The sequence below is a fragment of the Acomys russatus genome, chromosome 21 (assembly GCF_903995435.1).
Source record: "Acomys russatus chromosome 21, mAcoRus1.1, whole genome shotgun sequence".
NCBI lineage: Eukaryota > Metazoa > Chordata > Mammalia > Rodentia > Muridae > Acomys > Acomys russatus.
In genome coordinates this window covers 22,451,492-22,470,093 of record NC_067157.1, presented here as the reverse complement: position 1 = coordinate 22,470,093, position 18,602 = coordinate 22,451,492, and the positions used below count along the sequence as shown (strand labels likewise).

At 35.8% G+C, this 18,602-nt stretch overlaps 1 protein-coding gene across 1 annotated transcript in view; it reads left to right on the top strand.

Annotated features, from left to right (window-relative positions):
- LOC127205211 (triadin-like) overlaps window positions 1–18,602 on the top strand; it is a 240,803-nt gene that overhangs the window by 101,511 nt on the left and 120,690 nt on the right. The window contains exon 9 of the mRNA XM_051164401.1: window positions 2,710–2,769. Within this exon, the coding sequence (XP_051020358.1) occupies window positions 2,710–2,769 (60 nt within the window). The remainder of the gene's footprint in view (window positions 1–2,709; window positions 2,770–18,602) is intronic.

Below are 18,602 nucleotides of genomic sequence, written 5' to 3'. Positions count from 1 at the left end.
CCTTGTAATTTCGGACATATGTAACAAATAATAATATAAAAATGCCACTCCAGGAGGTTAAAATACAAATAGTGACTACTAATAGTAGCAGCAATGAAAAAAAATCTCAGATGGAATAAACAGCTGAAGAAATGTCTTTGTTAAGGGTGTGGAGGCAAGCTCCCTGCAGAACACAGAGACTCTCTACAGAGCAGAAGGGGGCTAGGGAAACCAAACTCTCATCTCTCCTGAATTGCTGGTGGTTTAAGAGTCTTTGAGTGGTGCCCATCGCCTAATTTAGGACTAGTCAATTTGAACAGACAGGGTGAGTGATAGACTTACAACTGGACAAACACATCCTGGTCAGTTCTTGAACCTAGAGTACTGGTCTGCCAGCAGGGGCCCCTATTGGAGCAGGGAAAGGATGCTAATCTGATTTCAAACTGCTGTAGAAAGTGTGGAGAGAGCCATCCTTGTTATCTGTCTGAGGTGCCTGTCCCTATCGATCTGTCAAGAATGTAAGACCTAGTCTCTCAGTGTAGCTAGACAACATGGATTATTGTTAAAAATGTGTACTAGCAACAGACCCACGGGCCTTCAACTTTGTGAATAACAAATCTCATACATACATTTTTTTCATATTACCTATGTTTTTTAGAAATAGTCCTGAACCATAAAAAGGAAAAGAGGAAGGGACTGTTAGATGAGGTCCAAAACGAGGGAAACCACAGACATTTCACACTGTCTTAAATTCATATATTCTATTTAAAGAAAAAATAATCTTAGCCTTATTTTCTAAAGCAAAATTATCTATTTTTCAAGAAAGAAAAAAATCTTGCATCCAGGAAAGAGACAATAGTATCTATTTTTTTTTGTTTTTTTTTTTTATGGTTTTATTTTTTTTATTTTATTTTTATTAATTTATTCTTGTTACATCTCAATGTTTATCCCATCCTTTGTATCCTCCCATTCCTCCCCCCACCCCCCATTTTCCCATTATTCCCCTCCCCTATGACTGTTCCTGAGGGGGATTACCTCCCCCAAGGACAATACAGGAGGTAAACTTTAAACCCCTTCCCAGATCTAGCCAATGGTCAGAACATTCTCCACAGTTGAGTGGAGAGTGTGATATGACTTTCTCACGTACTCTGGTGCCTCACATTTGACCATGTCCCCTGGAGGGGGAGACCTGGTGGCACTCAGAGGAAGGACAGCTGGTAGCCAAAAAGAGACTTGATACCCTATGAGAATAGTATCTATTTTAATGTTACTTTTTGTCTAATACCATAAGATTCCCAGAGCCTGGGATGAGGCCAAGTCCATCCTTGAAGGAGCATCAATGAAGAAATAGATTTGTGGGCTGGTCTAAAAACTGGCCTTTTCCTATTTCACCTCGTTTCAGCAACCAGAGTGTGTGTATATATATATATATATATATATATATAAAGTATATATAAAGTATATATAAAGTATATATATATATATATATATATATATATATATATATATATATATACTTTAAAATATTATAAGCTTTGGCTCACCCTTATTTAGGTATTAATGAAAAATGGTTCTAATTTTTAGAACTACTACAGTAATAGACCCAGCAAGGCTTCATAATACAACTGTTTTAAACTGACACTAACACTCTGAAAAATGGAAGTTTATAAATATTTTGCATATGTATTCATATAGAAGTATATTTAGTTATTTTCTGTTTTATAAAAAATAATTTTGAACAATTAAAAATGTGTCATACTATATAAATTCAATAAACTGTCTTGGTGCTAAAGATTCGTTTGCATTTTTGTGAGTTAATAAAATGCCTAATACATGGGTATTAAAATGCAAATAATTAAATACAGTAATCATAATATATAAGTTTAAAAAATGCTATGGTAAAGTTTGTGAAATCTTTTAAAGACATTTTATAGTGGAGATTAGAGTTAGATTGACCATGGGAGAATAAAACTTTGCAATAATATGTATTTGTTTGGGCTATATGTAATTAAGAAGTGAAAAATAAAAGATACCCAACTCTTGTAGCTGCTTTGGACTGTGCTTGTATGAAACATTTATTTACTTTGTTGGTTTTCATCTATGTGGACTACAGACTAGCCAAAAGCACAGAATGATCTCACAATGATTACTTAGTTAATTAGCTTAATATTTTTTTTATCATTTGTTGTTGTTGAATGATTCTCCAGAAGACCTTTTTAATAAAGAGAGTTTCTAGGAGCAGGACCCTACAATAGACTCTCCCTCTGGGCCATATTTAGGAAGTCACAGCAGCTTCTCTTGAACAGTCTATAGAGGGTCTTGGGTCTACCAGTTGGTAAACATTCCTAGTCGGGGGAAATTTTCTTTAATATAACTCATGTTTCCTTTTCAAACATTTCCACAAAAATGAGTGAGAACAATTGCTTTAAAGTGAGGAAAATGTTCTGAATTTTCAAAATATCTCCTACTCTAATGTAACCATAAATAAGTCTGTTTCCACACTTAAGGGGTTTTACAGGAAATGAGCGGACACATTTTGTTTACTGTGTGTTTTCCCTTTTTTGTTTGTTTATAAAATCACAGTTTTGTTTTTTTTTTTGTAACAGAAATAAGTAGTAGATAAAACAGACTTGTACCGTTTTGTCGTTTTGCTACATCTTGTCTTCATGCAAAATAGGCAGATGGTGATGTCACATTTTCATTGCTTCTTTTTTCTCTCTATTCTGTCAGATCAGTATGCATTCTGTCGATATATGATTGACATGTTTGTCCATGGGGATATAAAACCAGGTATTCCAAACAATTCTTATTGTTGTCTGTTTTAATAGCCTTTGTTGCTAAGATTGTCAGCTTTATCTGTACTAAGCTACATTTTCATTTAAAACTTACATAATGCATGTGCAGACCTAGAATAAAGACAATAAAATGCCGAAATAATAACTGGTGCTGGGACCTTTAATTTTACTTGCATTAGCTGCATGGCCTGTTGCAAATGAATTCAGCTGAAAGCTCAAAGATGCTAACATCTTCATATATAAAAATCTTTATATATCTTTAATAACATCTTTAATAATATCTTGGAGTGAAGCAATGAGTCACTTGATTTGATTCCTTATAAATTATAAGAAGAGACTTAAAATGAGAGAAATATTCTTTTTTTCTGATAGTGGACAAACTTCACAATAAAATCCATTACCTCTCTAATACAGAGTCTTATCTTTTCAAAACATTTATATTTTCTTAGTCACTGACGGCCTTGGTGATGATTCCAGAGAACTTCTGACAGTGTTAGTTAACCATTTTAATGATAAAAAGCTTTTATTTCCAGTGCTAAACATCTACTATTTATACTTTTAACTTCTACCCAAAGTACGGTAAGAAGATATTAATTAAGATGAACGACTTCGTTCCTTGTACTAAATGTTATAAATACTTAAAACTCTGACAATAAATATTCTGAATGGAAGCCGGCTGTTTAAAACAAACAACTTTGTGTTCTTAACTCTTTTGTGGAATTTTTTCTAAAACGCTAATTGTAACTTGTACGTACATTGGCAATCAATCATACCATACCTGAAGCAAGTGTGTAATAATCTAGCTCTTGTATGTTTAGAAGTTCACAAGAATCTTATCTTTATAGAACACTAAGTCAATCCCAATAACTGATTTTTTTTTTCAGATACTTTTGGTTTCTTCCTTCTCCTCCCCTTTTCTTTCTCCATGTTTATATGATTTTAAAACTGTGATAAAAATTATCCAGAAATTATAAGAACATATTGATGAAACTAATATCTGCCTATATTTGAACAGAATCACCTAAAAAGAAACTGGTAGAGCCATGGAGAAAGGTTGTGTGGTCACTCAGGAAAAGAAGATTTTGAGCAAAAATCCACCTAACTCATCCTTTTCTAGCATGAGACTTTGAACCAGTTCCTGAATACCATCTCTTCAATGTCCTTACATTAAAAATAAAACCCAGAGTAAAGCCATGGCACCATGTCCAAAGCATCCAGTGGATGTACAGCAAAAGGTTATGCTGCCTCAGCTGTAATATTTTAAATGACCTTATCATAACCTCTGCATGAGTATACCATAGAGAGGGAACCATCTCAGCTCTCGATGTACATAAACAAAAAATATAAATTTTCTAAAATATTTCTTGTCCACATCATTCAGCCGTTGTGGTTGGAGAAATTCTTACTCTAACTGAGTATAATGACATATTCCTGTTATCCAGGACTCTGGAGGATGAGGCAGGAGAACTGGGAGTTGATGACTGGCTAGAACTTCAGAGAGGACACTATTGAGCCATCAAAAATAAATTAAAATACAAATAAAGGAAGACAGTTATTCTGTATATATGTTTTGCTTTTTATAGGATCGAGTGTGCTTACTATGAAGCCATATTATTGCTATGCATGGATTGATGAGTGATATGTATATATTTATATGTGTGTTTCTTCTTTATTCCATTAGTTTCTAAATTTCATTATTTGATAAAAATAAACCATCCTTTTGCTACTTCATCTATTTATATCATCTGCTAACAGAACACACAAGGTTTCCTAAGGAAGTCACATGACAAAATGAGCCAGGCATCGCTAGAAGCAGCAGGGGATGCTAACATTTTGCCTGTCAAAATACTAATCAGCTCTTTATAAACTCTGAAAACAGCTGAAGGTCATAAGGAATAATAACAGTATCCATGGGGGTTGTAGCAGGTTTTTGCTAGTGAGTACATGAAGAGCTTCCTCCATCATGCACATGTGATATTAATCCAAAAGCCATAGATTTTAATCTACAGCATTGTATACTTCTCTAACTCTTAAAAAAAAAACCTGAAAGAATGTCTCTCTTAGTTCTATGCTTCTATTTATTATTTGCTCTGATTTACTTCATCTATCTACCTTGATTGTTTTGAAACTCCGATATGTGAAACAGTGTTTAGATTAGTATTTCTTGACCAGGTACTAAAGCAGAAGAAGAAGGAAATAAAGGTTTGCAAACCATTTGGCTTTTTCATAAGTGACACAAAGAGGAATTACACTCTTGTATTCTTGTGAATAAAAAATGCAAAAAAAAAAAAAAAAAAACAAAAAAGAGGAACGGTAGAACACAGTGTGATGAGCAGCTTAAAAAATAAGGAATGAAAAAAAAAATGATTTAACTGGGCACACGGATTCGAAGAAAAGGCCACTGATGGAATGCTGCCTCTGGGTGACACTTGAGAACAAAGTGATTCCTGCCGAGCTTATCGCTCTGTATGTACCTAGTATTTATAAAAGCACCCCTGTTTCCATTTAGCAACAATGGAACACCTGTTATTGTTTAGCTGGAGTACGTTATTAATTATCGGTAATGAGTTTTTAAGACTACCAATTGCATTTTCCCTCTGGAGTTTAGCCCTCCCTTGTGGATAGCTCTCTTACTCACATGTAGCCTATTTGTAGCTCAAATTAAAAGGCAAGCATGTTGGTGACAGCTTCACATTAGGTGCCAAGTTTTTACTTTCTATCCCATCAAACAAAATAGTTTTGAAGAGTCAAAACGGGCATTTTAGGACTACAGCTGAACACAGATTGAAAGTACCTCCTCTCTCCCTCGTGAGGAGCGAAGGCACAATCCCATGTGATGATGACAATCCTGACCTCAGTGGAGAAACTGACTGAGTAGCCTGTGATGACTCTCGCAGTTTATTGTCTGTGATTAACTTTCTCTTATACTGACTCGCTTTATGCTAAATCTGAGTAATGAGAAGGAAATCCTGTAGAAATCTAGAAAGGGGATGAATTACTTTCTTTTAATTTAAGAAATATTGTGAATACTGAACAAAGTCCTTTGGGGGAAAAGTAAACGAATATATTGTCTGGACCTTTAGTGAACCAACAACCATGAGTCCACTTGATTGTGTAGGTTGGCAATGCTTCAGGTTGAATTTCAAGTATTGCTTGCAGAGAGGGAATGGGGTGCTTGTTCTGTCCTCAGTTTCTTAAAATTGATGATCCACTTTTATCTGAGACTAAAACGATCCATTTGTCTATTTTTCCCTACGTTCTGAGACAACTACCAGAATCAGTCAATGCAGTATTATTTGCAATTCTGAGATACAATTTGTTTGGGTTTGTTTTATATTTTATACTTTGAAATCTATTCTACAAATGATGAAAGTAAAACTTTCAGTTGATGTACACTGACCTTGGTTGTAATTCCAATTTTGCCTTCAGTGCCTTGTGGCTAAGGAGATTTTTTTCTTAAGTAACATCTATACCCATAGTTTCATTCTTTTAGTAGCCTGAAAAGAGGTACCATGATTCTCTCTTCATGAACTTCAGCCTGGGTCTAATGAGCTTGAACAGATTTCTTAGCTGAGTCATCCAAGCTGAAGAAGTGACACTTTCTGTAAGTAGAAAACTCTCACGAGCACAGGTGTTTTGATATTCACTGTAGATGAAGAAAGCAATATTTAGTACAGAGACCAGGGATGACATACTTTGTGTTAAAACTGTAGCATAAGTTTTCCCTCAGTTTGTCACCTCTGTGGCTACTATAATGACATGTTACTGTAACTTAATGCTTACCCCTTAAGCAGTTATCTTACAATTACAATTCTAGTAACTATATGACTTTTACTTGAGTCAATAACTTATATCAAGTAATTTATTTCACTTTATATGCTTTTTATTTTCACAAAATTCAAATTCTCTCTGACTATAATGATCTAGTCTTCTTTAGCTTATATTCCAATTCAGTGGTTTTTAAATTTTGAGCTAGAAAGAGCCTTAAGGAACAAGGTAATCCTCCCATTTTATTATGATCGTTATCCTGGACTTTAATAATTTTAATTTATTTTTATTTAAAATAAATATATTTTCATATAATATATTTTCACTATGGTTTCCCTTTTGTCATCTGCTTCCACCTCCTTCATTCCTCTCATCCTTCCAATGCCACATTTCTCTCTCCTAAGAAATCAAATTTTAAAAAAGGCAAAGAAAAAAAAATAAAATAACAATAAAGAAAAAAGAAACTAAGAAGAAACAGACATACACATACGCAAATACTTATGCACATGCACAAACACACATGCACATACACAAATACACATACACAAACACACATGCACATACACAAACACATATGCACATACACAAACACACATGCAATATTCAAACACATAAAAACATGCACAAAACATGCTCTCTCTCTTACACACACACACACACACACACACACACACACACACACACTACATTTATAAGCACAAACATACATGCACTTCCCCCAAAATTTCCATAAACATGTGTACTAAGGTTAAAGAAATCAATATAAGATAAAATTCTCAAAAACTACTTATGATTTTACTTTTGTTGTCTATTTATTGCTGGGCAAGGGACCTGTTCTTCAGTGTGGCAGCTGGTAATTAAACATGGCTTGTTGATTGAGGGTGGAAACTTGTCTGCCAACCTCCTTCTCAGTGCTTGAACTCCATGTGGCACAAATCTTTGCGAGCTGTGTGCACACTTCCATACTATCTATGTCTTCATCTGGTTGCATCTAGAAGACACTGTTTTCTTGGCATCATCCATCCTTTTGCTTTTGATATCATTTTGCCTCCTCATGTGTATAGCTCTCGGAGCTCGGAGAGGAGAGATTTGATCAAGATAGCCCAATTAAGATTGAGTGTTTCAAGATCTCTCACTCTTTACACATATTCCAATTGTAAGAATCCGTATTTTTTTTTCATCTACTGAAGGAGAAATATTCTCTGGTGATGGATGAGCAAGAACTGATTTATGAGTACAGAATAATGACATTAGAAGTCATTTCATTGCTTCGTTCCTTTAGCACAACTACAGTATTTACTTTCCTTTTTTTCTTCTTCTTCTTTATATATTTTTACAAATATATATAATAAACTACATATAGCAAGAAGAGCTGCAAAATCATCAGGAATTTTATATTAAAGTTACATTTCTAGTGTTTTGTCTGTTTGTATTTGGCAGCCTTGAAGAGAACATCTTTCCTACTTGGTGTGTCTAAAATTCTGAATGTAAATCAATTAGCTATCATATCTCATCTCTATCAACTTAAAACACATCTATATAGATCTAAAAACATCTTAACCTTAAAATAACTAAGCCTAATTGTAAAACCAAACTATCTGGTTTTCAACCTGATCAGAGACTAAAGAAGGAATAAAATTATTTATCTGGGTAGACAGGAAGGTCAGGTTAGTAGCTTCCAAAATGAGAAAATGACAGAGACAGTTTGCTGCCTGAACAGTCACCCACAGCTCTCTATAACGTTGAAGCATCATCATTAGCCTTCTGTCCCAATAGATCTGACAGACATATTTGTGAGGCAGGAACTATTGACAACTTGATTACCCTGTCTTGGCAGAGTTTGGCTGTCAACCGTGGCTGCATCCAAGCTGGCCTTTTTTTTTTTTTTTTTTTTTTTTTAATGCAGAATTCTGTCTGTGGTAGAAACAGTGACATTTTACTCAGTGGCTTGTTTGCCACAGTTGAAGCCATCTCCATCAGGAGGTTCATGGATGATCATCTTCTCAATTGCAGAAGTGTAGGCTTCACTTGGTGGCAAGAGATGTGTAGTTGGGGCTTTCTCTGCCCCTTTATTTGGTGATTCATTGGATTTCTTTCTGATATGTGTATATCCTAAAAAGCTTCCATTGTAGTAGTTTCTCTTTGACTCTTTGAATGGCCTTTAGGTTTGGCTAACCCTCCACTTATTGTTTCCTTTTCCATTTATTCTTCCTATTCCAGTCTTCTTTGCTGCTTTGTTAAGTCCTTTCCTCCTCTGTAGCTTTTCCTTTACACCTCACCTCTGTGGTTATATAGGTAGTAGCATGTCTAGTCAAGGTTTAAAAACTAATATTCACATATAAATGAATACATATGTTTCTTACCGTTTTGGGTCTGGGTTACCTGACTAAGGATTTTTTTTTCTAGAACCTATTAAATTCAGGATTTTTTTTTAAACGGCTGAGTAATATGTGCCACATTTTCCTGCTGACACACTCTTTAGTATATGCCCAAAAGAAGTACAACTGAATATTTAAGTAGTTCCATTCCTAGCTTCTTGAGAAACAGCAACACTGATTTTCATAATGGTTGTACAATTTTGCACTCGCACTAGAAATGGATGAGTGTTTCCCTTACCCTATGTCTTCATCACTATGAACTGCCACGTGCTTTGTTAGTCTTGACTATTCTGATGGGTGTCAAGTGACCCCCAAAATTTCCTTTTTGGAATATACTCACCTTATAAGACTACCCCTCTTCCAAGGCGTACTCTGTGCAGCAGACTCCGGCATGTGTCTATTTGTAGGCAGGACGAAGACAGCCGGGTGCTTTATTAAAGGCCTGCAGACAGCCAGGGCCAGCCTACACTGTCCTTTTAAGGAGCTTTTCTCATTCAAAGGGAAGATGGAAGACCCTCAGCCCTGTGAGTCTAATGGGCAGGTTCTGGTGGAGAGCCAAATCACACTCGCCTTCTCCTCCTTGAGGTACAGGTAGATGTGAGCAGCTTGCTCCTCCTTGTTTCACACTCCTCACAGGGAAGCAGAGAGTGGGGAATCAGCCTAGGCACCCTCCAATATCTGCACCAGACATATGAAGCAAGGGGAAGCAAGCTGCAGGTGAGAACCCGGCTTTAAGACTTTGGCATCCGGAATTTTGGCATGGATTTTTTGGGCTTAAAAAGTTATCTTATATGCTGGAAAATACAGTGTATGTGATGAAATTTAACTACTGTTTTTAGTTTTTCTTTAGTGAATTACAGGTTTTTAAAGCGTGTCTTTGTCCTTTGAATTTCCTCAGTGTCTGTTCTAATATTTCACTCTTTCTCTCTGGTTTTATTAATTTGAATTCTCTCTGTCTTTTAGCTAATTTTGTTAAGTGTTGTAAATTTTATTGATTTTTTTTCCATTTCATTGTACCTTTGTGTTGGTTTGTTCTATTATGTTGATTTTGGCCTTCACTTTATTTCTTGCTGTTAACTCATTTTGGGTTTTTTTTTTTTCCTTTTGCTTTAGAGTTTTCAGGTGTGAGTTAATTTATTAATATACAATATCTCCAATGTTTTTTATGTAGGCACTTAGTGGTATGAACTTGCATGTTAGGATTACTTTCATAGTCTTGGGTATGTTGTGTTCCATTTTCAATGAGGAGGTAAGAAATATTTTGAGGGAGTTGAGAAGAGTAACCTTTAATCAGAATATAGTATACTAAAAATCTATGTTCAATAAAAATACAAATATAATTAAAGAAATGTAAATACATTTTAAAAATAAAAATAGATTGCATAGTGTTATTTCAGTTTTCTTATATCTCTGTTTCTTGCTTTGTGTCAATGTATGCAGTCAATTTTGGAGAAAGTTCCTTCAGATCCTGAGAGGAAGATAGACTTTTTTTTTTCTGTTTCAGTGAAATGTTTTGTAAATGTCTCCTAGATCTATTTGATTTATGATGTAATCTGACACCAGGACTTGACTTGCAAGCACTCTTATCCTTTGCTGTTTGCTTATTATTTTTTAGTCTTAGGTATTTTTGAAAAATATGAATAATTATGTGGTAATTATGAAGCTGATAAAATAGAAAATGGTCAGTATATGAGAAATGTACAACAATGTAGATTGTGTACTATGTTTTGGAATTTTGAAATTGCCCAGTGCTAATTTTAAGGTAGTTATTTCAAAATACAAAGGTTTTTTATTCTGTTTTAGATGCATATGTAAACATCGCAATTTGTCCTCACAATACCTATAAAAATAGGTTAAATTTTTATTAGTCTTTGTAACTAGTTAGAGAAAGTAAATGACAGTAAAAAATGGACCCTATTCAATTAGTATCATCCTAAGAATTATTTCAGAAAACAAACTGACAGGCCACACAAACCAGGTTTTAAAACTGCTTTCTTCTACTCTGGAAACTGAATTTCTTTATGAATTTACTTCCTAAGGTTTAAAAATAAGCATATAGCATGGTAGCTCCTGTTTATAAACCTAGAGATCCTGGGATTGATACAGGAGGGACATGAGTTCAGGTCAACATGGATGATCACAGAAACAATTATTATGAGTATTAAATAGTTCAAGCACATAGTCTCACTCTCCTTTCTTCTCTTTTTGAAATAGAAACTAACTGCACAGTGATAGGATTAGACTGATCAGAAGAACACTTGGGCAGTACAAAGAACTTCAAATGTGCTTCAACTTATTTCAGTGTGCCTTTGTCAAATTAATGTGAAAGATATACAAGACTAAAGGTATCAAAGCAAAGCTTTATGGAATCTTTTTGTTGTTGTTATGGCACAGTGGTTTTTTTCTTAATTTTTATTTTTTGCATATACATTTACATTATTACACATATATACAATAAACTACCTATAGCAAGAATAACCATGACACAGTCAGGAATTATATAAATGTTACATTCTTAGTGTTTTGGCTATTTGTATTTGACAGCCTTGAAGAAAACATATTTCCTATCTTGGTGCATGTAAAATTCTGCATGTAAATCAATCTCCATCACAGAATCTTAAAATGTCTTCTCACCATTAGCTTGTTTTGATCATTTACTCTCTGGTGAGTTCCTAAAATACTTTGTAAGATGTGTATGATTGTTTCTGTCACAGGATTGGAGTATAGAATTCAAATGATTTGTTCAAGTCACAAACACATACACCCACTCTACACACACAAAGGGGGGAAGGCTGGGGAGCTGCACGCACTCTCTGGTGTAGGCAGATGCTGAAGAGCAAAACATCCAAGCTCACTGAGGATCACAGATTAGAAGAAGAATAAACTCATCAACAGTCTGGTAGTTGTATCCTATACCAGTAGGGGAGAATGTGAAGGTTCCGATCCCTAATAAACTGCTTAGCACCTGTATGTGTATTACACATACTCTTTATAATTTATTGGCTTACCTTTTTCACATCAATAAGCATTTTACCCTGGTGTGGAGTTTAAAAGTGATGTATGAAATGGAATACCCATGATAATAAGTAAATTAATTCCAAATAGAAAATGCCCAGTATTTTTTGTTCATTAATCCCAGACTGAATAAAGTTAAGGGTCTAGGAGTATTAAAGGAGGAGTTGGAAAGATAGATCAGTTGATGGAAGCACCTTGTGTGAAGCCTAACGATCTCTATTCATTCCTGGGACTCACACGATACAAAAACAGAACCGACACTTGCATTCAGACTCCTAACATTCAGAGATAACATTTTTAAAATATATAATATAAAGGACACTAAAGATCATGCCTCTCTTTAACAAGTAAAAAAAGGAAATAAACTAATAAATAATAGAAAATCTTAATTGTGGAATTGATTTATGCAGCACAGATTCTAACCGTGACAAAAATCCAGAGGAAAAGCATTGCTTCCTCCTGCTGTCAGGAAGATAAGGTGGATCTGAGGCAATTGAAGGACCAATAAAACATTTCACTAAATGCTGGGAGATACGTCCTGGTAACTTTGTACCCTAATGAAAGACAAAATGAATGAGGACGCCATCACACTGACTGTAAAGTTGACATGTTACAAAGACATTGATGTTATCAGACTGAAAAGCTGATAAATAGATTAGAAAACACCAGGAAATATATGGCTATATTTTAACGACAACATATTGGACAATAGTCAAGTTGAACTGACACTTGATATGAAAACCTTCAAAGATTTCAATGGGAATTAATAGGAAGTGGTATTGCGTAGAGAAGGAAGTCCAATTTTTTGGATTTGTATTGATGAAGACAGTGTTTCTAAAACACTGTTTCTGATAAGGAAGGACAAAGTTTAGGGAGTCATTGCTGCAGTGAGAGTAAAACTAATAACTTATATGAATGTGACCTGGCAGGTAATACTGCAAAACTCAAGCACTACACATTGCCATCACAGTGTAAGATGTACAGTATATTATGATTCAGGGATCCCTGACATCTGCATTTAAGTGAATTTAAGTGACATATACAGAACTCTGCTCTAAAAAGACAATAGCCAAAATGTGCTAGGTTATATCTGTTCATAATTTATTAACACGTTTCTTCTGTCAGCGTGACTATTATTTGTATCTGATTTTCTCCTGTTTAAATTATTATAGAGCTATATAATGGCCTAAATCTGTTATGAAAGTAAAACTCATGTGTTCAAATCCAGGCCCTGATAGACACCTAAAACAGCTTGTTAAATCTCGTGATTTGTTAGGTCTGTATTTCCTCCTCTGGAGTATAACATTTGTAATGGGATCAATGTGGAATTAATGAGAGATAGGAAAAGTGCACTTCATAAGGAGCATCCGAAGTGTTGCCTCTTCTTTATTTAATACATACCTATAGATTATTGCATGTGGTATTTTGATAAGAAGAAAAAAATCTGTGCTCAGAATCATGCTAACAACTGCATAGCAGATCAAAGTTGACCATATATTTTCTTATTTTATTCATTGTGTATCTTGTTTCCTGTACTTATTTAATCTCTTTATAGGCTGATCCCAGCCCCTCCTTCCTCTCCTCCCACTTCCACCCTCCTGCTTTCCTCCTCCCTTTCCCCCCACTTCTTATTTTTTTTATTTTTTTCCATTTTATTATTTTATTCATATTACATCTCGATTGTTAGCCCTTCCCCTGTTTCTTCCCATTCTTCCCTCCCTCCCACTTCCCCCCTTCTCCCCTCCCCTATGTCTGTGATTGAGGGAGACCTCCTCCCCCTATATATGCTCTTAGAATATCGAGTCTTTTCTTGGTAACTTGCTATCCTTCTTCTGAGTGCCGCCAGGCCTCTCCATCCAGGGGACGAGGTGAGAAAAGGGGCACCAGAGTTCGTGTGAGAGTCAGATCTCACTCTCCACTCAACGGTGGAGAATATCATGATCGTCGGCTAGGTCTTGGTAGGGGTTCGAACTTTAATGCCTATATTCTCCTTGGCTAGTGCCTTAGTTTGAGGAGGACCCCAGGACCCAGATCTGCCTGTCATAAAATTCTTCTTGTAGGTTTCCAGGACCCTGTGGGTCCTACTATTTCCTTATTCTTCCATGTTACTCTCTCCTAAAGTCTCAATAGGATGTCCTCTCCTCTGACCCACTTTCTTGGTAAGTAAAGTTTTTCATGGTACGTATCCCTTGAACTAGTGTTTTGATATAAGTGAGTATATACCATTTGTCTCTTTTTGCTTCTAGGTGAACTCACTCATTATAATAATTTCTAGATCAATCCATTTGTCCACAAATTTCGGGAATTCCTTGTTTTTAATAGCTGGGTAGTATTCCATCGTGTAAATGTACCACAGTTTCTTAGTCCATTCTTCTACTGAGGGACACTTAGGCTGTTTCCATGTTCTGGCTATTATGTTTAAAGCAGCTATGAACATGGTTGAGCATATGTCCCTGTTGTGTGATAGGGCATTTTCTGGGTATATTCCAAGGAGTGGGATAGCTGGGTCTTGAGGAAGCCCTATTCCCATTTTTCTGAAAAAGTGCCAAATAGCTTTCCAAAGTGGTTGTACTAGTTTGCATTCCCACAGCAATGAAGGAGTATTCCTCTCTCTCCACATCCTCACCAACACGTGGTGTCATTTGAGTTTTTGATCTCAGCCATTCTGATAGGTGTAAGATGGAATCTCAGTGTCGTTTTGATTTGCATTTCTCTAATGACTAACGAGGATGAGCATTTCTTTAAGTGTTTCTCAGCCATTTGATATTCCTCTACTAAGAATTCTCTGTTAAGTTCCAAGCCCCATTTCACAATTGGGTTGTTTGGTTTTGTGGTGTTTAATTTCCTGAGTTCTTTATATATTTTGGATATTAAACCTTTGTCAGATGAAGGGTTGGTGAAGATCTTTTCCCATTCTGTAGGCTGTCGCTTAGTTCTACTGACAGTGTCTCCTGTCTTACAGAAGCTTCTCAGCCTCATGAGGTCCCATTTATTAATGGTTGACATTAAGGCCTGGGCTGTTGGTGTACTGTTCAGGAAGTTGTTTCCTGTGCCTATGTGTCCCAGGCTCTTCCCCACTTTTTCTTCTAACTGAATTAATGTCTCTGGTTTTATGTTGAGGTCTTTAATCCACTTGTACTTGAGTTTTGTGCATGGTGACAAATAAGGGTCTAATTGCATTTTTCTACATGTAGACATCCAGTTAGACCAGCACCATTTGTTGAAGATGCTATCCTTTTTCCATTGAATAGAGTTGGCTTCTTTGTCAAAAATCAAGTGAGCAAATGTGTGTGGATTCATCTCTGGGTCTTCAATTTGATTCCATTGATCCACCGGCCTATTGCTTTGCCAGTACCATGCTGTTTTTATTACTGTTGCTCTGTAGTACAGCTTGAGATCAGGTATGGAGATTCCTCTGGAGGACCTTTTATTGTATGGGATTGTTTTTGTTATTCTGGGTTTTTTATTTCTCCATATGAATTTGAGAATTGATCTTTCAATATCTTCAAAATATTTTGTGGGTATTTTGATAGGGATTGCGTTGAATCTGTAAATTGCTTTTGGTAAGATGGCCATTTTTACTATGTTGATTCTCCCGATCCACGAACAAGGTAAATCCCTCCATCTTCTCATGTCATCTTCAATCTCTTTCTTCAGAGGTTTGAAGTTTTTTTTCGAATAAGTCCTTCACTTGCTTGGTTAGTTACTCCTAGATATTTTATATGGTTTGTGACTATTGTGAAGGGAGTAATTTTTCTAATTTCTTCCTCTGCCTGTTTGTCATTTGTATATAGGAAAGCTACTGACTTTTTTGAGTTTATTTTGTATCCTGCCAACTTGCTGAAGGTGTTTATCAGCTGTAGGAGTTCTCTGGTGGAATTTTGCGGGTCACTTATATACACTATCACATCATCTGCAAATAGGGATAATTTTACTTCTTCCTTACCCATTTGGATCCCCTTGATCTCCTTTTGGTGCCTTATTGCACTGGCTAGAACTTCAAGAACTATATTGAAGAGATATGGGGACAGAGGGCAGCCTTGTCTGGTTCCCGATTTTAAAGGGATTTCCTTGAGTATCTCTCCATTTAATTTAATGTTGGCTGTTGGTTTGCTGGATATAGCCTTTATTATGTTTAGATAAGTGCCTTGTATTCCCGATCTCTCCAGAACTTTAAACATAAATGGGTGTTGGATTTTGTCAAATGCTTTTTCTGCATCTAAAGAAATGATCATGTGGTTTTTTTGCTTTCAGCTTGTTTATATGATGGATTACATTGATGGATTTCCGTATGTTAAACCATCCCTGAGTGCCTGGAATGAATCCTACCTGGTCATGGTGAATGATGTCTTTGATATGCTGTTGTATTTGCTTTGCGAGTATTTTGTTGAGTATTTTTGCATCAATGTTCATAAGAGAAATTGGTCTGAAAGTCTCTTTTTTGGTTGGGTCTTTGTGAGGTTTAGGTTTCAATGTGACTGTGGCCTCATAGAAAGAATTTGGTAGTATTCCGTCCATTTCTATCTTTCGGAATAGCTTGAATAGTATCGGTATTAGCTCCTCTTTGAAGGACTGGTAGAATTCTGCGCTGAAACCATCTGGCCCTGGGCTTTTTTTGGTTGGGAGACTATCAATGGTTGCTTCTATTTCTATAGGCGAAATAGGGCTATTTAATTTGTTTATCTGGTCTTGGTTCAATTTTGGCAAATAGAATTGGTTGAGAAATTTGTCCATTTCCCTTAAATTTTCGAACTTTTTGGCATAAATGCCTTTAAAGTAGGTTCTTACAATTCTTTTTATTTCTTCGGTGTCTGCTGTTATGTCTCCCTTTTCATTTCTGATTTTGTTAATTTGGATGGTGTTTCTCTGTCTTTTAGTTAGATTGGCTAACGGTTTGTCTATCTTGTTAATTTTCTCAAAGAACCAGCTCTTGGTTCTGTTGATTCTTTGGATTGTTCTCTTTGTTTCTAACTTATTGATTTCAGCCCTGAGTTTGATTATTTCTAGGCATCTACTCCTCTTGGGTGTTTCTGCTTCTTTTTTTTCTAGAGCTTCCAGATGTGTTGTTAGGTTGTTTATGTGGGATGATTCCTTTTTCTTTTTGAAGGCGCTTAGTGCTATAAATTTTCCTCTTAGCACTGCTTTCAAAGTGTCCCACAAATTTGGGTATGTTGTTCCATCATTTTCATTGAATTTCAGGAAGTCTTTTATTTCTTCCCTTATTTCTTCCGTGACCCATGTGTCATTAAGTAGAAAGTTGTTTAGTTTCCACATGTTAGTATGCTTTTTGTTATTTCTGTTGCTGTTGAAGTCCAGCCTTAGACCATGGTGATCTGATAAGATACATGGTATTATTTCAATCTTCTTGTATCTATTGAGGTTTGCTTCATGACCAACTATGTGATCAATTTTAGAGAACATTCCATTGGGTGCTGAGAAAAAGGTATAATCCTTTGCATTTGCGTGGAAAGTTCTGTAGATATCTGTTAGATCCATTTGATTCATGACATTGGTTAATGAGGTTATTTCCCAGCTTAGTTTTTGAATCAAAGACCTATCCTTGAGTGAAAGAGGGGTGTTGAAGTGTCCCACTATTAATTTGTGGGTATCGATGAGTTGGGCAAGCTTTGTTAATAACTCTTTTACAAATGTAGGAGCCCTTGTATTTGGAGCATAGATGTTCAAAATTGTGATGTCTTCTTAGTTGACTTCACCTTTGACGAGTACGAAGTGTCCATCCTCATCTCGTTTGATTAATTTTGGTTGAAAGTCTATTTTATTAGATATTAGAATGGCTACCCCAGCTTGCTACTTATGACCATTTGCTTGGAATATTTTTCCCCAACCTTTTACTCTGAGGCAATGTCTGTCCTTGTGGTTGAGGTGTGTTTCTTGAATGCAGAAGAATGTTGGGTCATGTTTATGCATCCACTCCGTTAGTCTGTGTCTTTTTATTGGAGAATTGAGACCATTGACGTTGAGAGATATTAATGACCAGTGATTGGTAAGTCCCTTCATTTTTGGTATTTGTAACAGTCGAGATTTTGTGAGGTTGTGATTTTGCAATGGTATATTTACCTATTTCCTATGTAGTTTTGGTTGTAGTTTGACCAGTTGGGGTGGAGTTTTCCTTCTAATATCTTCTGTAAAGCCAGATTTGTGGCTAGGTACTGTTTGAATTTGTTTTTGTCCTGAAATAACTTGTCTTTTCCATCAATGGTTATTGATAATTTTGCTGGATATAGTAGTCTTGCCTGGTATCTGTGTTCTCTTAGGGTTTGCAGCACCTCTGTCCAGGCCCTTCTGGCTTTCATGGTTTCTGCTGAGAAGTCAGGAGCAATTCTGATAGGTTTGCCTTCATATGTTACTCGGCCTTTTTCTCTTGCCGCTTTCAATATTTTTTTCTTGTTCTGTATATTTTGTGTTGTTATTATTATGTGGCGGGAAGATTTTCTTTTCAGGTCTATTCTATTTGGTGTTCTGTAGGCCTCTTGTATGCTCGTATGCATCTCTTCCTTCAAATTGGGAAAATTTTCCTCCATTATTTGATTAAAGATGTGTTCTGGGCTGTGGAGTCGGCTATCTACTCTTTCCTCTATCCCTATTATTCTCAAGTTTCGTCTTTTCATGTTGTCTTTTAGTTCTTGAATGGTCTGTGTTAGGAACT